General features: G+C 43.2%; 1 protein-coding gene across 5 annotated transcripts in view; it reads left to right on the top strand.

Moving 5' to 3' along the window:
- KCNH7 (potassium voltage-gated channel subfamily H member 7) overlaps positions 1-19544 on the top strand; it is a 1745544-nt gene that overhangs the window by 1165337 nt on the left and 560663 nt on the right. For all 5 annotated transcript variants that reach the window (XR_011201481.1, XM_069224264.1, XM_069224261.1 and 2 more), the window contains one exon: positions 947-1161. Coding sequence is in view for 4 of the 5 variants with exons in the window: in XM_069224264.1 (XP_069080365.1) it covers positions 947-1161 (215 nt within the window). In the remaining variant the exon portion in view is untranslated. The remainder of the gene's footprint in view (positions 1-946; positions 1162-19544) is intronic.

Below are 19544 nucleotides of genomic sequence, written 5' to 3'. Positions count from 1 at the left end.
TTTGAGCAATTTTTGAACAAGATCTCTTGCCAAAGAGCTAACAATTTACATAGAAACTAGATATAAAATCTTGCCGATTAAGAGCCGTAGCTCAAAATGATCTAAAAATCATTTTGATGACTACTTTTGCCCAGTGTGCAAAATAGAATTAGAAACAGGGGCAACCTTGCTATGTTTTTGGGCACACACTGGTCTTAGGAAGAAACAGATCTTACCAATATGTCGTTCACATGGGATAAGGCAGTATCAAGAAGCCACACGAATTTTAAGAGTAAGTGCACCCAAGACTATAGTACATAATGTGGCAACATTTCTTAACGCTGTTTGGACTAAACAATTGACATTTTGTGACAGAGATATATATTTTTAAAAATACTGTTTTCGGTACTAATTCTGTTTATATTGTTACCTTAAGTCTGATCTTACTTTGATTTTACCTTGATGGGTTTTATATATGTATACTGTATGTTTTAAGGAGTAATAATCCGAAATAAACTTGAATTGGATTTGACAATCCTATCTCATATTTTCGAACCACAAATGTTTGCACCACTGCTCATGTACTGATGTGGATTATAGCTCTTTCAGAAGAAAGCGAATTTAAAGGTGAACAACCCAGCAATGCATTACTTTCCCCATTTGTGCTTAGCAATTATTACCTAATTGTTTATTCAAATTCAGTATTGAGGAACTTGTAGCCCACTTCCTTGCCGAAGACATTACGTTTTCAACCACAAACTTTCAATCGGAACAGTGGAGTGGAGAGTGATTAGTTGTGCTGTGAAAGCACAGAACACGTGGATGAGAAAAAAGGCATATTCATTCTTCCCTAATATATATTTTTTGCATACGGAATTTTCTTATTTCATTTTTTGCCCATTTGGATACTGGGACTACATTATCCAGTTATCATATTTTCTGTCTTGTCTTTAATTTTATTGTTTAGGGCGGTTTAATCATATCAAGTCCAGCTTACTGGGTTCCACATCAGACTCAAACCTCAACAAATACAGCACCATAAACAAGATTCCCCAGCTCACTCTAAACTTTTCGGACGTTAAAAATGACAAAAAGTCTTCATCGCCACCATCTTCAGAGAAAACAATCATTGCTCCCAAGGTTAAAGAAAGAACGCACAATGTTACAGAAAAAGTGACACAGGTAGGACTTTGTTCGTGAAAGTTACGTTTTACAAGCTCTAAGAATTGCTTTCTCGGATTTGCGTTTAATTGAATAACTTCATTTATAGCATTGCTTCCTAAAGCACTATCTATGCAAATCTAGAAAACTATGCATAACATATATAGTCAAAATGGTTCCAAATGTGTATTGTCAATCAGCGTTATCACATCATTTGGTTAATCTTTTATGTTTTTTAATAAACATACATTCATTTATCACAGAAAGTTGGAAATAATGTGGATGGTAATTTGGCAAATGTTTGGAGCTGGAGGTTCAGTGGACAGCTGCTCATACTGCGACAATGCGTAACCTAGGCAGCAACCAATGAAAATGTGCTTAATCAATGCCTTTCATTGTGACTGTACTGACATCAATTTGACAGATGCTTAGCGAAATACATGTACCGTTAACACATTTGCTTCAAACAAAACTAGGTTGTGTCTTAATTATTCAGGCTTGTCTTAGCAAAATATGAAACCTTACTTTGGGCCAGAGGTCAATGTGTGTCTAGAAGATAATTTAGACCTTCAAGCCATATAGGGCCAGTGATAAAAGTCATTGCAAGGCAACACAAGTCCTTTAGTGGGATTAACTAAGCCACAAAAGCCACCTTGTGTGATTTAATAAATCCAAAGTAATGCAAGACAATGCATATCACTGCCTTGCATTATCTTACTGCAGGGAGGCTTTCCACAGGTGTCGTATAGGCATTCCGACGCATCCACCTTTGGATTGTGGTGCAATCCAAGATTTAAGAGTTGTAAACCCGGGAATGCATCAAAATGGTACACCTCTTAGACCAAGGCATAACAAGGAGAAATATCTTTCCACAGCAGGGTTTCTGCAATACTTCCTTTTGCTGTGTGTGATGCATTCCTTGTCACACATAGAAAAAGGAAAATGCAGTTAAGGATTGTTTTTGTGCAGGAAGGTGCCCCTTCTTGCACAAGTACAATCCTGCCTGTAATGCAAACACCTTTGCACCATGGTGCAAGGGTGCCTACATTAGCAATAGGCGGCACACAGGGCTGCATTTCTGATGTGTCTATTTCACACAATGCAGCATAGCAAGTTGCCTTGCTGTGCTGCATTTTCTGAAATGTTAGTAAGCATGGCCCATATTATCTGCATGCATATGGAAAGGAAAGTGAATCTACATGTCCTTCAAAGTCATGAAAACAAACTTACATACATGCATACATACATACATAGATATATACATACATGCATAAATATTATAGGCCTGATTCACAAAGGACCTCTGCACTTGTGGTGGCGGCCCCAAAGTTGTGGCGAAGTCCCGCACTCATGAAAAAACCTCTGTAATGCAGTTATCCCTTGTGGTGGTCCAACCAGGAGCCCTATGATATCTTCATGAGGGAGATTTCATAGTCCACTGGTTTTGGTTCAGACATACAGACTTATTTGCAGCAAAACAACAGATGTAGATACATGCAAATAGTTGAATACATATTTCCAATTCAAATATAATATTTTATGTGGCCCTGTAGGTCAGTAGAAAATTATCCACTCATATCTGTCGGGACAGGAGAGCCCCGATGGCCCACTCATTTAAATACAATAAAGTGAGCAAAGAGGAGAAAAGTCTCCTTTGGAAATTACAAATATGCACTTTGCTTAGAAAGGAGCTACTGGTTAATCTCCATCAACACCATTTGGTTGATGATAGGGGTAAAATGTTGACCTGCAGACTCTGCTGGCCATGCAAAGTGGACTGCTTGCATGCTTCCAAGCTTTTTGTTTTCCCAGATTGCACTTTCAAGTGTTTGATGCCAGCCAGGTGCAGAACCCTACACCTCCTTGTGCCTCTTTCATGGGTGTGTTGGCCTGGAGACAACTCTGCTGTGGAAAGCAGCACTCTATACAAAATATGTGTCCAATGAGCAGCCTGAAGAGAACATTTGAAAGATGAACTACCAAATGAGTTATGAAAGTTCAGACAGTTGATCAACCTCTCCTCTCTGCTTTGACTGTGTAGAAGTGGGAGCCACTAGCCCACTTGTTTCAGTTCCAGTTTCAAGTTCTCTTTGACAAAGGAAGGAGGTCCTCTGCACAGTAGTCAGAGAACTGTTGTGAAGCCAGAGCTTCTGTCTGCCTGACAACCAACTTGCCAGGGTTGAGGGGACATCACCTGAGGTCTTGCTGGAAGAGGCTGTTCCTCTCACCTGAAGCACATAGAAGCCAGACTGCCTGCTGAGAGAGAGATGGTGCCTGCCAACCGTGCATGATGTGCCAGGAGCAGCAAGACCTAGGTGCTAAAAATGTGTACAAGGAGAAAGAAGACTGTGGAGAGTGATCTGTGAGCCTCGGAGTGGTGGGCACAATTCTACAGAATTGTGGTTACCATCAGGAATATCAACTGTCAGCACACAACACCACTATACTCTCATAACCATGAACTGGGCTCATGTTGGACTTTTCTGCCATGACCAAGACCTATGCAATAGTGGTCTTCTCTGTGATGTCCAAGAACTGTGCAGTGAAAGACTTAATTTTTGTAACCATGAACTGTGCACTTGGTGGTTGTCCCATTCCAGAAATGCACCCTGTGGCTTTCATTGTGCCGCTTTGACCCTTCCATGTGGCAGTCTAATTACTACACATCTAGTATGACCCAGAAATAAGTCTAAGGCCTTCTGTGATCCACAGCTATCCCCAGTACCCATTTTTGCTGAAAGATTTCAGACATAGGGCTCCTCTTGCTACACTCTGCAGTGGCCACCCGACCATGGGCTGCACCTGCATCTGACTTCTTTCCTCCTAGAAGGTGGTGCAAGCTGAGGCTTGTGTTTATGGTTCCCCTGCCAGCTGCAAGAGCAAACAGATCTACATTGTAGCAAGACTGCATTGAGGGGATTATACTGAACTAAGCACTCTCATTAATGAACTAGGGTAATGTGCACATGAGCCCTGGTTTGTGTTGCACAGACATTCTAACCCCGGAGGGACCCACCTTCAAAAGGCGGGACACCCTAGTAAAGGGAGGGAGTGGGAGGTATATGACGGTGCAGTAGTCCAAGCACTAGTGCATTTTATTGTACCTGCTAATATTATATCTGTGATGTTCTGCTTTAAGTGTGTTTATTAAAGTACTTTTTAATTAACTCACTGTGTTAGACAATTACTTATTACACCGCTGGTTGGTTAATTTCTGTACCTGAGGCACCACCATACTTCATTCCTGGGCAGCCTGTGACTGGTTGCCTTTACTACCCCTGATAGTGATATGCTGAATAAGCTGTGTGCGGACCCGTTTGCAAATCCATAGTAGTGGTCCATGGTGGGGGTCAGTAATTGGCAATGCCTGTTAGTCACTTCCCCCACAAATCTATCTCTGGTGCCCAGAGGATGAGTTTCTGCTAGGGAAACATTGGAAATGGGAGATTACCATTGCTGAAGGATTGTGTTTGCTTTTTGATCACTCATTTTTTTTGTACCTTTACTGTGGGTGAGTCTCACTACTTGAGTTTCACTCATAATAATTGCATGATAATTGGACAGTGCATGTTTACTACCAGTGTCCACCTTTTAAGATAGGAATGCCTCAACACAGCTAGAGTAAAGGGCACTGAGCTGGTTACACATCAGCATGGGTGCACTCATGTGTGGCACGTATACGGGCTGTGCATGAGAGAATACAGTTGTACACAGCCTGGTGGCTAAACACAGTAACCTGTTTGTGGATATTTTAAACTGTAATTTTAACATGTCAAAATAGTCATTTTTCACAGTTTTCCAAACCTTCCTTTTAGATATTGAAAAGGACCACTAAGTAGACCTTATTGCCCATAAAGTCATGTTGCATGGTATTTAGAAGTAGAAATTAATGTTCAACATGACCTTACCACAAAATATCTCCAAAAATGATTTTCACTGTAGCATGGCTGCCTGCTGCTATAAGAAATCATTGGGCTCTAGTGTTACATTTGTTCAGTGCTCTACTCGGAATAATAGCAGCTAGGGAATTACTTCTTTCACCCATTTTAACTGTAACTTAAAATCCTCTTTAATGTTCAAGTCAGATTCTAAATTATTATATTGCGGTGCCACTTTTAGAAAGTTGGCATTTCCGTAGCTGAAGTTCCCGGGCCTTTCTGTGAATGGCCAGCTGTTTTGGAAATGTTTATTGGGGCCAGACAGGAGACAAAGGCACCTGGTTGTAGAGGAATGTGGTTCTTCCTGACAGGTTGGCTTGTGGGTAGCCATGCCCTAAATACACTTCAACGGAACCTGCTTGCATCACACACAAAGGAACCTGACACCAGTCCTGCCTTTGAATTTGTTGCATTGGCAAGGCTGGTGCCAAAGCTAGGGGAAAGAAAGAAACTGACTCGAACCAGTTATAGGAATAGACAAAGAGGTATCCCCACACTCACAGCCTGACATTGGGCATAAAAGTGGCATCCTCAGAACCTGAAGGAGAGCAGAACCCTGGAGTATTTTCTGCAAAATTAGGACAGCTCAGTTATAGTGTAGATCACTCTACTGCATGATATGGTCTGCTATGAACAGCTTTCTGTCTCTTCTTGTTGAATTACTCCTCTAACTGACCCTTTGTTGATGGTTAGTTATCATTTTCCTCCTTATGCTTTGAGGTTCAAGTGAACTACTAAATCTGCCTCATATATGTATTTATTAAATGATTTGGTTTGGTGGTTTGCTTGCATATTTATAAGTGTGATTTTTTAAATATTTACTGTCACTCTGAGATATTTCCAAAATATGATTGAGGGAACCACTTGCCAGTAATACAATACTGCTTTAAGCACATTCATGAAAATGGAATAATGTCATTTGTTTCAGCCTATCAACACGTGTTTTTCTCTTTGGTAATTGAGTTCTGCTTTTGGCCGCCAGTACTCATCATGTTTGGCTGCTGTCTTATGAGGAGCTAATACAGTCTCCATCTGGTGCTGATCCTAAGCTCTCTGTGCTAGTGTGAGCAACTATTTGCTGTCTATGTTTATCTTCAAAAATGCTCAGGAAAACGGGTTTCTTGCAGAAAAAGGGTAATACATCTAAATCCTGCAACAATGATGGTAATCATTTTTCATGGCCACTTTTATTTCTTAATCATAAAGGCTGTAGTAAATACGTCTATTGAAAGACGATCAAAACAGCTATTACATAGAATACAAAAACACGCAAGATGTGCATACAAAACTAATTCTAAGTGATCTGCTTATCTTGAAAAGAGTCGAATTTGAGCGACTTGTATTTGTAAAAAACAAAATAATACTGGCACCCCATCAATGCATCGCTCGTTTCAAACACAGTACTACAATAATAATACTATCATCTTATAAAATAGCACACGGGGTGTGACTGAAATGTTAGCTACTAGAGTACAGACCACCATTTTACAGGCCCGAAAGAAAAATTGACAATCTTTCTTCCAAGGGGTATCTAAAGAACCCTTTTGGAATTCTGATGTCTCGCCGCTCACGCCGTCCCCGTTAAAGTTAATTAAAGAGTTTGGAAGAAAACATACAAATGTCAGTCTATGTATTACTTCTATTGGAAAACATGAATATGGATAACCAAATCAAAATTCTGTTACTCGATGCTATGACGTAACCACAATGGGAAGCAAAAGATGTTTCCTACTGTAGTTAGTCAACATCACATGCAGTCACTTCCCCCGTGTTTCCCCTATTTAGCAGAGCAAAGAAATGGTAATTGGCGGGTTCACACTCCTACTTTCGCATCTCCTGAATTATCACAGCCCAAAGGGAGGCATGAGAATGCATGTTGTGCTGTACTTGTGCCAGTCGCCAAATCTCACTGTCAGCATGTGTCTCTGTTGTCACGCAATGCCAAAGGAACATAAGCTGCACAGGGCGCCACCAGCTGTCCATATATGTGAGAGCGGAGTGCTTTACTGTGGTAAAGAGGAGAAGAGAAAGCACAGGGAGTGGAGGTTGGGTGGTAGGAGGCTTTATATTTTTTGGTATATGGGCTTAGGATGGTAAATGTAAAGGGTGGTGGGGGGTGTCATAGGATCAGTACACATTTTAATGTAAATGGTTGTTGCGGGAAAGCAGAAGTCAATTTTTTTATTTTGGAGGGAGAGTTGTAAATGAAGAGGGTGTTTTGGGGAGGGTGGCGGAAGGCCTGTTTTTTATGTTGGGGATGGTTGGCCATGTTCTGCATGCTCATCCAATACCCCTCGGCCCCTGCATGGCATACGTAGCATAATGGTATAGGTGGATAAGAAGTGAAAAGCTGGGATGTTTGCAGTTTGGGATTCTAAGTGACATCATGACCAACTGGAACTTCATTCTTGTTGTCTATTTGGTGTCACTTAAACACTATCAGTTAAAATCATCCCTGTTATTAAATGATACCAGTTTCTAATTCTATATGTTGTACTTGATTTCCATAGGAAACCTTTGTCATTTGCACCAGATTCTAAATCTGGGAACTTACTGCCGTGATGTATCAATAGTTGATGACAAAACATGGTACCCACTATTATGTCATAAAGCTCTTCCAGGTTGACAGGGCCGTTTGAGAGCCTGTCAGCACAGGCATCTTGTCCGCTTTGACTGAAAGCAGAAAGCACAGCTGCAAGAGGAGGAAGGAAAGCAGGGAAGGTGGTGGGGGTTAGTTAGGGATGGCAGGTAAAGTAATCTTTTCAAATTTGGGTCAGGAAGGAGAGGACATGTTATGTATGGCTCTCCATTACTCCCTGGCACTGTGTAGCAGTTTAAAGCTGGGGCAGGTGAATCTGAGGGCCATGCATAACATCAAACTAAAGATGGTTAAAAAGTGAATTACAGGAATGTATTTTATCTAGGTGTTCTGATTGACATAATAGACAGCTCAAGCTTCACTCTTGTTGTCCATTTGATGCCCCACGTGTCCGCAGAACTACAACCGGCGGTAGATCATTCTCGCACTTCGCCGCTAAAACGTGGAACACTCTTCCCACCCACCTGCGCCAGATCAAAGACCTCCTTGCCTCAGGAAACTTCTCAACTCCTGGCTGTTCGAGCAGTAGCAGTGCCTCCCCCACCTTTCCCCCTCCTCAGCGCTTTCAGACCCTCACAGGTGAGTAGTGCGCTTTACAGTTTCCTGATTGATCGATTGATTGATTCAGGACCCCTTGGTGAAAAACATCATCGTAATTCACTGTTCCCCATCTATAATTCTATATGTTATCCATGATTGAAACCACTGGAGAGGAGTCATATTGGAAACCTTTGAGGATATTTTTACTTTTGAAAGTGTGTAGGTATTAGGACTCCCAGACCACAGCAACCACATTGCCTGTCACTTTCCAGTCCCATATTTGTGTAGGAAAAGACGTAGAGCACTTTAAACACAATCACCCTGCTCCTTTTGTCTTCATGGGTACTCTCCTTGGGTGCAACTCCAGCAGGTGTCCATGACAGTCATCAGGAAGGGGATAGCATTACCCAGCGACACCGCACTATATGCATGCAAAGGGCCTAGTTGTGTTGGCATCACATCATATTAGGAACATACCATTCTTCAATCGACATGAGGCAATAGTTTTTTACACAAGTCACAATTTCGCCATGATGTTTTTCTCTTCTTGCTGCTTTGATTGTATGCCTTTTACCATATCCCCAGGACTGATCTCCAGTGCCTAGCTAGTAAATTAATAGTGAGCCATGTAGTTAGGGATATTTTGTATAGCATAGTTCAGTAGGACTTACACTTAATTTGGAACTTCTGGTGGATTGTTTTGGATCTAGGTAGTTCTTGAACAATTGGAATCAGTGAAAGAAAATGAACTCGAGAACTTTTTGATGCAATACTTCATGTGCTGTTAACACAATTGTGAGTTGAAGGTAATTCAGCTGAGGTAGTAATGTTTTTAGGGGATCAAGAATCAATGGTTTAGTCAGAAAGACCTACACCACGTAGACGATTCTAACAGTAATCTACAAGAGAGGCAGATATTGGCCACAATTTTAGTGTAATCACAAAGCTTTGGACCTGATTCAGAAAGTTTCTTCAATAAATAAGTGTTAGAAATGGGGTCTTTGGTTGGCAGTCAGGTTACTCCCTGTCCAAGCAAGGACCCTCACTCTAGTCAGGGTAAAAGAGAATCACCCTCAGCTAACACCTGCTTACCCCGTGGTAGCTTGGCATGAGCAGTAGGCTTAACTTCAGAGTGCTAGGTGTAAAGTATTTGTACCAACACACACAGTAACTCTATGTAAGCACTACAAAATGACACAACACAAGTTTAGAAAAAGGGAGAATATTTATCTGAGCAAAACAAGACCGAAACAAAAAAAATCCACAATACACAAGTCAACAATTAAAAAACAAAGAGATCCTTCATGTAATTTTAAACACAACGCTAACGCTGTTAGTGTGAAAATGTACCTTGGGTGTGTCAGGCAAGTGTGCATCAAAAAGGGCTTGCGATGCGTCGATTTCACTCAATCACGAGACCTTGGGTCATTTCTCCTTTAGTCGGGTCGGCGTGCGTCGTTTCTTCTCTCTGCAGGAGAGCGGTGCGTCGATCCGGTCAGCACTCTCAGGTCCGGGCAGGCCTTGCGTCATTTTTACATATCCAGCAGCGTTTGCATCAGAAATCCAGCCGCACAATGATCCGAAAATCACGCAACATGGCTTGCAATCTCACCAGCCTTCGTCAGTGATGCTGTGCGTCGTTTCTCCAGCCCCGGGCATCGATCTTCTGCTTGTGTTGCAAGCGAGTGTCGATTTTCACCCGCAAAGCTGGCGGGGCGTCGATTTTTCAGCCGCAGATCGGAATCGCGTCGTTTTTATCCCTGCACGGCGGTCGGTGCATGGCTTTCTCACTCTTGGGCTGTCAGCTTATCCTTTCAGGGCCTCAGGAACTGGATGGGCACCACTTGGCACAGTAGGAGTCTCTCCAGAGACTCCAGGTGCTGGCAGAGAGAAGTCTTTGCTGTCCCTGAGACTTCAAACAACAGGAGGCAAGCTCTAAATTAAGCCCTTGGAGAGTTCTTCACAAGAAGGAAGGCAACACAAACTCCAGTCTTTGTCCTCTTACTCTGGCAGAAGCAGCAACTGCAGGCAGGGCAGCTTGTCTTCCTCAGCTCTTCAGCTGTTCTCCAGGCAGAGGTTCCTCTTGGTTTCCAGAAGTGTTCTAAAGTCTGTGGTTTTGGGTGCCCTTCTTATACCCATTTTGCCCTTCAAAGTGGGCCTACTTCAAAGCAAAGTCTCTCTTCTTTGTGAAATCCTGCCTTGCCCAGGCCAGGCCCCAGACATACACACCAGAGGGTTGGAAACTGCATTGTGTGAGGGCAGGCACAGCCCTTTCAGGTGTGAGTGACCACTGCTCCCCTCCCTCCTAGCACAGAAGGCTCATCAGGAAATGCAGACTACACCTCAGCTCCCTTTGTGTCACTGTCTAGTGAGCAGTGCAACCAGCCCAACTGTCAAACTGACCCAGACAGGGAACCCACATACAGACAGAGTCACAGAAATGGTTTTGGCAAGAAAATGCTCACTTTCTAAAAGTGGCATTTTCAAACACATAATCTTAAAGTCAACTTTTCTGAAAGATGTATTTTTAAATTGTGAGCTCAGAGACCCCAAACTGCATATGTATGTCCGCTCCCAAAGGGAATCTACACTTTAATCAGATTTAAAGGTAGCCCCGTGTTAACCTATGAGAGGGACAGGCCATGCAACAGTGAATAACAAATTTAGCAATATTTCACTGTCAGGACATATAAAACACATTACTATATGTCCTACCTTAACCATACACTGCACCCTGTCCTTGGGGCTACCTAGGGCCTACCTTAGGTGTGTCTTACATGGAAGAAAAGGGAGGGTTTCGGCCTGACAAGTGGGTACACTTGCCAAGTCGAATTTACAGTTAAAACTGCACACACAGAAGCTGCAGTGGCAGGTCTGAGACATGACCCACTAGTAGCATTTGATTTACAGGCCCTGGGCACCTCTAGTGCACTTTACTAGGGACTTACTAGTAAATCAAAATGCCAATCATGGATAAGCCAATTACATACACATTTTGTACAGGAGCACTTTCACTTTAGCACTGGTTAGCAGTGGTAAAGTGCCCAGAGTAACAAAAACAGCAAAAACAGCAAAAACAGAATCCAGCACACATCAACAACCTGGGAAACAGAGGCAAAAAATTAAGGGACATCACGCCAAGGATGAAATGTCTAACAATAAGCAAGGCTTACTCTTAGAAATTCAAGTATATTTTAATAAGTCATCACGTTTTACATAGTGAATAATACGACACTACTTCCGTTTCTTTGCACTGTATGTAACAGGTGTTCATATTACCCAATTTATTTTGCTCAACTAACTGACCTCAGAATGATTAAAGACTGAATGGGCCTTGTCAGTATTTAAACACCTGGTCTACAGATGACTGCGGAGTTTATCAGTGAGCACTTAACTCACTGAGCTATGCTGACCTGCAATGTGTTAAGTAATGTGTAATCGTACTGCTACTTGCATCCTTTCTATCAACAATAACAAACAGCAGTTGAACATTTTAAAAATTGCAATCATTTTTCCACATGTTCACTTGCAGGGGATGCTGTCCAGGTATATTTGTGATTAAACTATATATTCACTTTTAAAACAAGTATAGCAATAATTCTTATAAATGAGCTTTATTAAGACAGGCCACGCTCATTATATCAGGTGTAATCATAACTGCAGAAGAATAAAAGCATGGAACAGAAATTACTGTGGGTCTGATTCACAAACATTTGCCTGCCATTTACCCTTATAGTACTCCTGGCTTACTCCTGAATTCCACCAAATTTGTTGTTTTGGCTTTAGCCCGAAGTACAGGTGAAAACATGCGTAGAGTTAGGCAAAAATCCTTTGGGTCATATTAGGCAGACTGAGTTCACCGCATAATGATTGTACTCCTGCAGTCCTATGATATTGAAAGGTTAGTAAATAATTAGTTTAATATTGCAAAGGATTTGTGACAACTTTAGGCAAGATTAAGGTGAATGAAGATTTATAAAGTGCTACGTCTGCTCTTAAGGTATTCATGTTTGGTGCAATCACTGACATTCCCTTTCCAAACGGGGAACGTAATGATTGTCTTAATAAATCCTTCTCTTAACTTAGAACATTTTATTCCGAAATTGGGCCCATGGAGCTGGATGCACAAAGATTTTGCTCTAAGGGGGTGTGATTTACTCGTCTAGTACTTTTGAGGTACTACTTAGTTTCAGGGGTGGCAGTACTGGATTGCTACCTGCTTTCTCCTGGAATTCCTTCGTGAACTACGAGTTCTACAGGAAAAAATCATAAGAAAAACTTATGGAATTAGGGTACATACATTAAAAGTTGGAATTCAAAGGGTTTAGCATGGTAAGAGTACGTGAAGACTATACAAATCAGAAATGGTTATCATCTTTCATGTTGTTATCTTCATAGTGGGTAATTGGGTTTCGTGGTATTTAACAAAGGCAAATTCTAGATATTTTGTGTTTCAGCAAAGTTAAAAAATAGACAATTATTCTTTAATATCTACCTCAAACATAAACGAATGCAATCAGGAAGCAACTTTGCCCTTCCAATAACCTTACACTAACCTGAAACGCTAAGAAAGATTTATTAACTTTCTTTATCAATTGTCACACACTAATCACCTGTCACCAATCTCTAATGAGAAAATTATGTATCTACAGTGTTTCAATAAAGTAGAGGAACTCAGAATATTTTAAATTCATTTTTCAATGACATTCTGGCGAGTAGAAGCGAATAGAAGCAAAGTGACCTCGGGAATGGAAGAAGGGCATTTGAGGACCTCTGTTCAAACAATGCTATCAAATAACAACTGAAATAATGGCTTATGGGTGTGGGAAAGAAAGAAAGAAAGAAAGAAAGAAAGAAAGAAAGAAAGAAAGAAAGAAAGAATCTTGCTCAAAGAAACAAAATGATCAGGGATAGTGATGTGTTTCACCATGCTATTGTCACCGTACAGTCCCTACATTGAAGGAAGGTACATGTTATAAAACGTTTTAAAATGTGATTAGCTATTTTTTATGCACAACAATCACTGATGAATACAGGTCTTATTCACAAAAATTAGTAGTTACAGTGCTTTAAATGGGCCGGTACTGTCCGGTACTGAGTACCAGCACTTTTTTATTTTGAGAGAGAGAGTACCGGCACATCTCAAGAAAAACGTAATACTTTTAATTGTAGAGTACCGGCACTTCTCGGAAACAAGCAGGTACTCTGGCACAGAGTACCTGCACTTTAATTTTTCCATTTCAAGCACTGGTAGTTACTACTTTTAAAATTCACTAGTTCCTCTTAGAATCAGCATGTGGATTCCAATTCCACTGTTTCCATTGTCCATGTACAGGGTTTTCTATGACAGAGAACTCTGTACTGGGGAAGGATTGCCATGTGCAGTGCACTATTATTTTTTTCATTAGAGAGAAATTACTTTTCACTGTGTAGAGTCCAATACAGATTGACAATATATTGGTGACTGTTAAAAATTGGGGCCCTAGTGGGCAGATGTATGCACCCTGTCCAAGTAAGGACCACAATCCTAGTCAGGGTAAGTCAGTTACATGCCATAAATTAACCAGTGCTCCTCCTCCTCTGGTAGCTTGGTACAGAGCAGGCAGGCTTAACTTAAGAGGCAATGTGGAAAGTATTTGTGCAACACTTAAAACAGTAAAACAGTGAAAATACCACATAAAATGATACCACATTTAGTTAGAAAAATAGAGCTACATTTAAAAACAAAACAAGACCAACTTGACAAAAATCCAATACGTAGAAGCGGAGATATAAATTGTAAAAGATTAAAATGCAATATGGTGCTTATAAACATAAATCGTCAACTGGGGCTATCTGGTCATGCCAGACCGAGGGAAAACTGAAAAGTCAGGCCAGCCGCGATGGAGCGTGGGTCGGATACAGGAACCAACCTTGTCCAATGAAAAAGTACCTTGTTGTGCCATCGATTAGGGCTGATGCGTTGAGGGGAGAAGGTGATGCATCAACGTCAATCCCCCTAGATGTAGGTGATGCTTTGGTTCCAAGCCGTGAAATCTAAGATGCAGCGATTTCTTATCAGTGTCAGTGATGTATTGCTTGTCAAGCCAGGCAACCGGCGATGTCTTCCTCCTCAGTGGTGATGTTTCGGAATTAAGAGGAGATCAGTTGGTTCTAACCGGTGCATCAGCAGTAATGCAGTTGCAGCACTTTATACCCACTTCCAAGGGCCCAGGACTGGATTGGCACCACTTATCAGGGCAATACTTGCGGCAAGCAAAGTCCAGGTGCCGTTGCAGGAAGAAATGAAGCCTTTGATGTCCCTGAGACTTAAGAACAGAAGGCAAGCCAGAACGTCCTTAGAGTCACTTTGGTTCTGTGGATGTAGCGATGCAGGTACAATCCTCACTCCCTGGCAAGGAGTGCAGCAAGGCAAGTACAGCAGAGCAGGAGTCCAGCACGGTCCAGCAGGGTCCAGAAAAGTGACAGTCCCTTCAGCAACACAGCAGTCCTTCTCTCTGGCAGAATGTTCCCAGGTCCACAAGTGTACTGAATTGGTGGGGTCCGAAGTCCAGTTCTTATACTCAATGGTTCCTTGGAAGTGGGGGAGACTTCAAAGAGAGGCCTTTGAAGTGCACAGAGTCCCTGCCCTTCCTGCCCTGGCTCCAGACTCATTATAAGGTGGGATCAGGACACAGCTCATTCAGGTGTAAGTGTCAGTGTCAGTTCCTCCTGATGGGCCATCAGGATGTTGAGTGTCCATCAGTCACACCTAAGCTCCCTTTGTGTTTGGCTGTCTGGAGGAAATTCACAAGAACCCAGCTGTCACACACCCAGACATGTATTCAGAGACAGGCAAAAGGCACTAGATGATTTATTTAAATTGTGATCCAGAGACACAAGACCTGGGGTCCCATATCTTCTGAACAGGAAATTATACTTATAAAATTTAATAAGGTAATGTCATCCTATGAGAGAGACAAGCCTTGAAGTAGATACAAATTAATTAAAGATGTTTTCACTCCCTGGACAACTTTTCAAATACACTGCACCCTGCCTTTGGGGCTGTCCAGGGCCTAGCTTTGGGATGACGTATATGTATTAAAAAGGAAGGTTTAGGCCTAGCAAGTGGGTTACGCTACCAGGTCAACATGGCAGTTTAAAACATACAGGCTCTGCGGTTGCAGGACTGAGACATGTTTAAAGTGCTACTAAAATGGGTGGAATAATTAGTGCTGCAGGCCCACTAGTAGCATTTAGTTTATAGGCCCTGAGCGCATGTAGTGCACTTTACTGAAGACAAGTAAATGAAATATGCCAATTGTGGATAAGTCAATGTTCCCATGCTTTCAGCAGAGAGTACATGACCTTTAGCACTGGTTATCAGTGGTAAAGTGCCCAGAGTCCTAGCGCCAATAAAAACGAATTCAGTAAAAAGGGGAGGAAAAAAGCAAAAAGTCTTGAGATGACCCTCCAGATAGGGCCAGATCCAGCAATGACTATGCACCACAGGTATACCCTTCCTCTGTAAGTTCTTTTCTTTCTTTATGCAATGTTACATGGGCTGTGGATTTTGATGTCACAAAAATAACACCAGGAATCATACTTTGTTCTGAGGGTAGCCTCAAGTGCAGAATTTCAATGCCCACATTGTTCCGAGGGTAGCTTGGAGTGTGGAATTTCAATGTCTGAAGTTCTAGGCAGATGCTGTTGTCCTGAAGAAACTGGTGTTTTCACTCCAGTAGAGTTGGAATGTCGACATAACCCTGGGGTTGTCACTTACACTTATATCCAACTTTGCTTCTGAGTAGAGATTGAATAGGCATGGTGTATAACTTTGTGACACCCTGCAATGTCTCTGTATATAAGTAAATATCATCATGCACAGTTTCGGCACCCTGTATCGATTTCACTAGCTAGGGACAAATGATATATTATGATGTCAGAGTAATATAGTGCTTTCAAATTGAACAACAGCTCTGTGATTAATTAAATGGTGTCCTACCATACCCTATTAATTGTATGTCTTGGATGGGTAGATCTGTGGATAAATCTGACCCACAGGACCATTGCACCAGATACTCTCCATACTCAGTGCAGCAGATTGAACAAGCCTGGCTTATTCAGTGACTAGACATATCATCAAGGTGCAGGAGTAAATATACCATAAAGAGAATGACAACTCTAAAAAATACAGCATCATACTTTCAGCTCATATAATACTCTTCTCACTGTGCCACCTTATGTTTGAGACAACTCTGCCACAATATTAGGAATTAGCAAATCCAGTAGGTCTGGCTTGTAACCTGAAAATGTAAGCTGGGCCAATGTGTTCTGTCAATGCTTGTTTCTTGTTTAATGTTACTCAGTGAGAATGTTTTTGCATCAAAAGAGGCCCAGAAAGATGAAGGGTCTAAAATCTTCACAAACTCGTTCTTCACAGCACCGCACTGGCCTTTCCCACACAGTCTACCAAATCGATAAAGATTTTGTAACAAGTAGATATGAAATATTCTTGTAACACCGGTAGCGCTTCTGACATACTCATGTAGGATTAAGGCAGCACAGACTTCTGGCTCTCTCCTGGAATACAGCAGTAAGCCAGGGTTACTGCAAGTGTAAGCCACACATAATCTTTGTGAATTGAACCCCCAAAAAATAGACTCTTAAAGGCCATTTACTTACTGCATCAACAGTTTTGGTCTTAAATCTGATTACCACTTAATGCATGTACATGACCCTTTAGGGGATTCTAATGATTGCAGGGCCGACCTGGGATCATTATCTAATAGGCAACTGGGGGCATGTTTCAACTGAAAGCTGTAAGAAATGGATTCTTTGGTTGGCAGTCAGGTTACCACCTGTCCAAGTAAGGACCCTCACTCTAGTCAGGGTAAGTCACACACAATCCAAATTATCCTGTGCCCACCCTCTGTTAGCTTGGCACTGAGCAGTCAGGCTTAACTTAGAAGGCAATGTGTAAAGTATTTGTGCAATAAATCATGCAATAACACAGTATAGCACCACAAAAATACACCACCCAGTGTTTAGAAAAAGATATAGGCCCTCATTACAATATTGGTGGTAAAAGCCGCTTACTGCCGTGCAGAAGACGGCCAACACACCGCCGCGGCCGCGGAATTCCGCCACGGTCATTATGACCCACAGCACGGAATCTGGCAAAATTCAGATACCCACACAAGTCCGCCAAACCAAAGGTCAGTGATAAACTGGCGAAAACAAAACCTCCACCGTCACACCAACAGAAATACGCCCACACTATCATGACACACGAATCCACGTGGCGGTCTTTCAACCGTGGTATTCCATTGGCGGTACACAGCGCTGCGCTCAAAATACACACACACATACAAAACACAGCCACATTGGACAATTCCAAATACACACACCTGATACACATACACACACCACTCCCACACACTCAATACAATATAAAACACACACCACATCACCCACAATCCCCTACGACTAAAAATCCCGAACAAAGGCCAGAGAGAGACACCACAAGCAACTACCAAGGTTCCACAGGCACACAGTACCATCACCCACAGAACTTCCAATCACCTCACACAACACACCACTAAATATCACCCCACCTATCACTACAGACACCACCCCGCACATCACCCACACCACCCCATGGCACGGCAAAGACACCCCAGGTTCTCTGAGGAGCAGCTCAGGGTCATGGTGGAGGAAATCGTCCGGGTAGAGCCACAGCTATTCGGATCACAGGTGTCGCACACCTCCATTGCTAGGAAGATGGAGCTATGGCGAAGAATCGTGGACAGGGTCAATGCAGTGGGACAGCACCCAAGAAATCGGGATGACATCAGGAAGAGGTGGAATGACCTACAGGGGAAGGTGCGTTCCGTGGTCTCAAGACACCACCTTGCGGTTCAGCGGACTGGCGGCGGACCCCCACCTCTTCCCCCGCAACTAACAACATGGGAGGAGCAGGTCTTGGAGGTATGGACTCTGGTAAGTCAAATCTTAACTATTACATCCACCACCCTACCTGCATGCCATCACATAGCCCCACCCTCACCCTCACCCCCATCACTCCAACTCCTCACAAATATCCCACTGTCACAACCCACACATCCTAACACCAAGCCCTGCATGCAACAACAAAGCATGGATACCCATAACTAAAGCATGGCCACTGCACATACCCATACACCCCTCTAAACCATCATCACACAAGGTCCTACACAGGAATGCAAGCACTGGGGTACACGGACACCCACCCATTGCACACCATGGCACACACAGATGTAATAAACATCCTTTTATACCCCTGCAGGACCCCTACCCAACGTCACCGGACAGGAGGGTCCACACATGTCCACACTACCAACAGAAGAGGCCCACAGTGATGACAGCAGCTCTGTCCAACTCGATCTAGATGACCAGCCCGGCCCATCGGGGACCTCGGGACAGTCAGTTCCCCTCACACAGTCACAGGCCACCAAAGAGCTTCCCCCCTCTGGAAACACCAGCACAGCACCCACCCAGCGGGCCCATGCCTCTGTCCCAGGACACGTCAAGCAGCAGAGTGTCCACCACTACAGGGAACCCAGGATAACCCACCAGCCCAACAACAACAGGGACCTGGTGGCAGTGGTAGTGGGCACACAGTCCAGGGGGCGGAGGCCCAGGAACACAGGGGAACTGGGAGGGCTGCTGTGCGACAGTGGGAGGACAGGCCCAGGGAACCCACTCTCCATGAGGGCCTCTCCTCCATCATGGGAGCCTACAACCACTCCCAGGAGACGATGGCAACTGTACTGGCCAAGTTTCAGGAGACCCAGTGCCTGCAGGAGGAACAGTATATGGGCTTCAGGGAGGAACTCAGAGCCATCAATTCCATCTTGGGCACCATTGTAGGGGTGCTGAAGGAAGTAATCAACACCAGGAGGGACACTGTGGCACAACAAGGGGCCCCTGACACTATCATGGACGATGAACTGCCCACCACCTCCGCCGGCGCTAGTGGACAGGAGGCACCACCACAGGACCACCACACCAGCACCCCACCCCCTGCAGAGGGAGAACCACCCCGCAAACGGTCCCTGAGATCCAGGACAAAGACAGAGAACGATGCCAAGACCCCCGCCAAGAAATGAGACCACCCTGAATGTCATCCTTCTGTCCCACTTTGTCACCCTGTCCATCCTTAAACTGACCCAGCTCCACTTCCTATGCCCATTTGGGCAATGCACCTGTGAGACTAATAGACTGGACTTTGCCATGGACATTCCTCCACCATCAACCCTCACCATTTAGCAACCCCCTCCAATATTGAGCACTTAAATAAACACCCT

This window comes from Pleurodeles waltl, chromosome 3_1 (genome assembly GCF_031143425.1).
Source record: "Pleurodeles waltl isolate 20211129_DDA chromosome 3_1, aPleWal1.hap1.20221129, whole genome shotgun sequence".
Taxonomy (NCBI): Eukaryota; Metazoa; Chordata; class Amphibia; order Caudata; family Salamandridae; genus Pleurodeles; species Pleurodeles waltl.
This window is presented reverse-complemented; position numbering and strand designations above follow the sequence as displayed.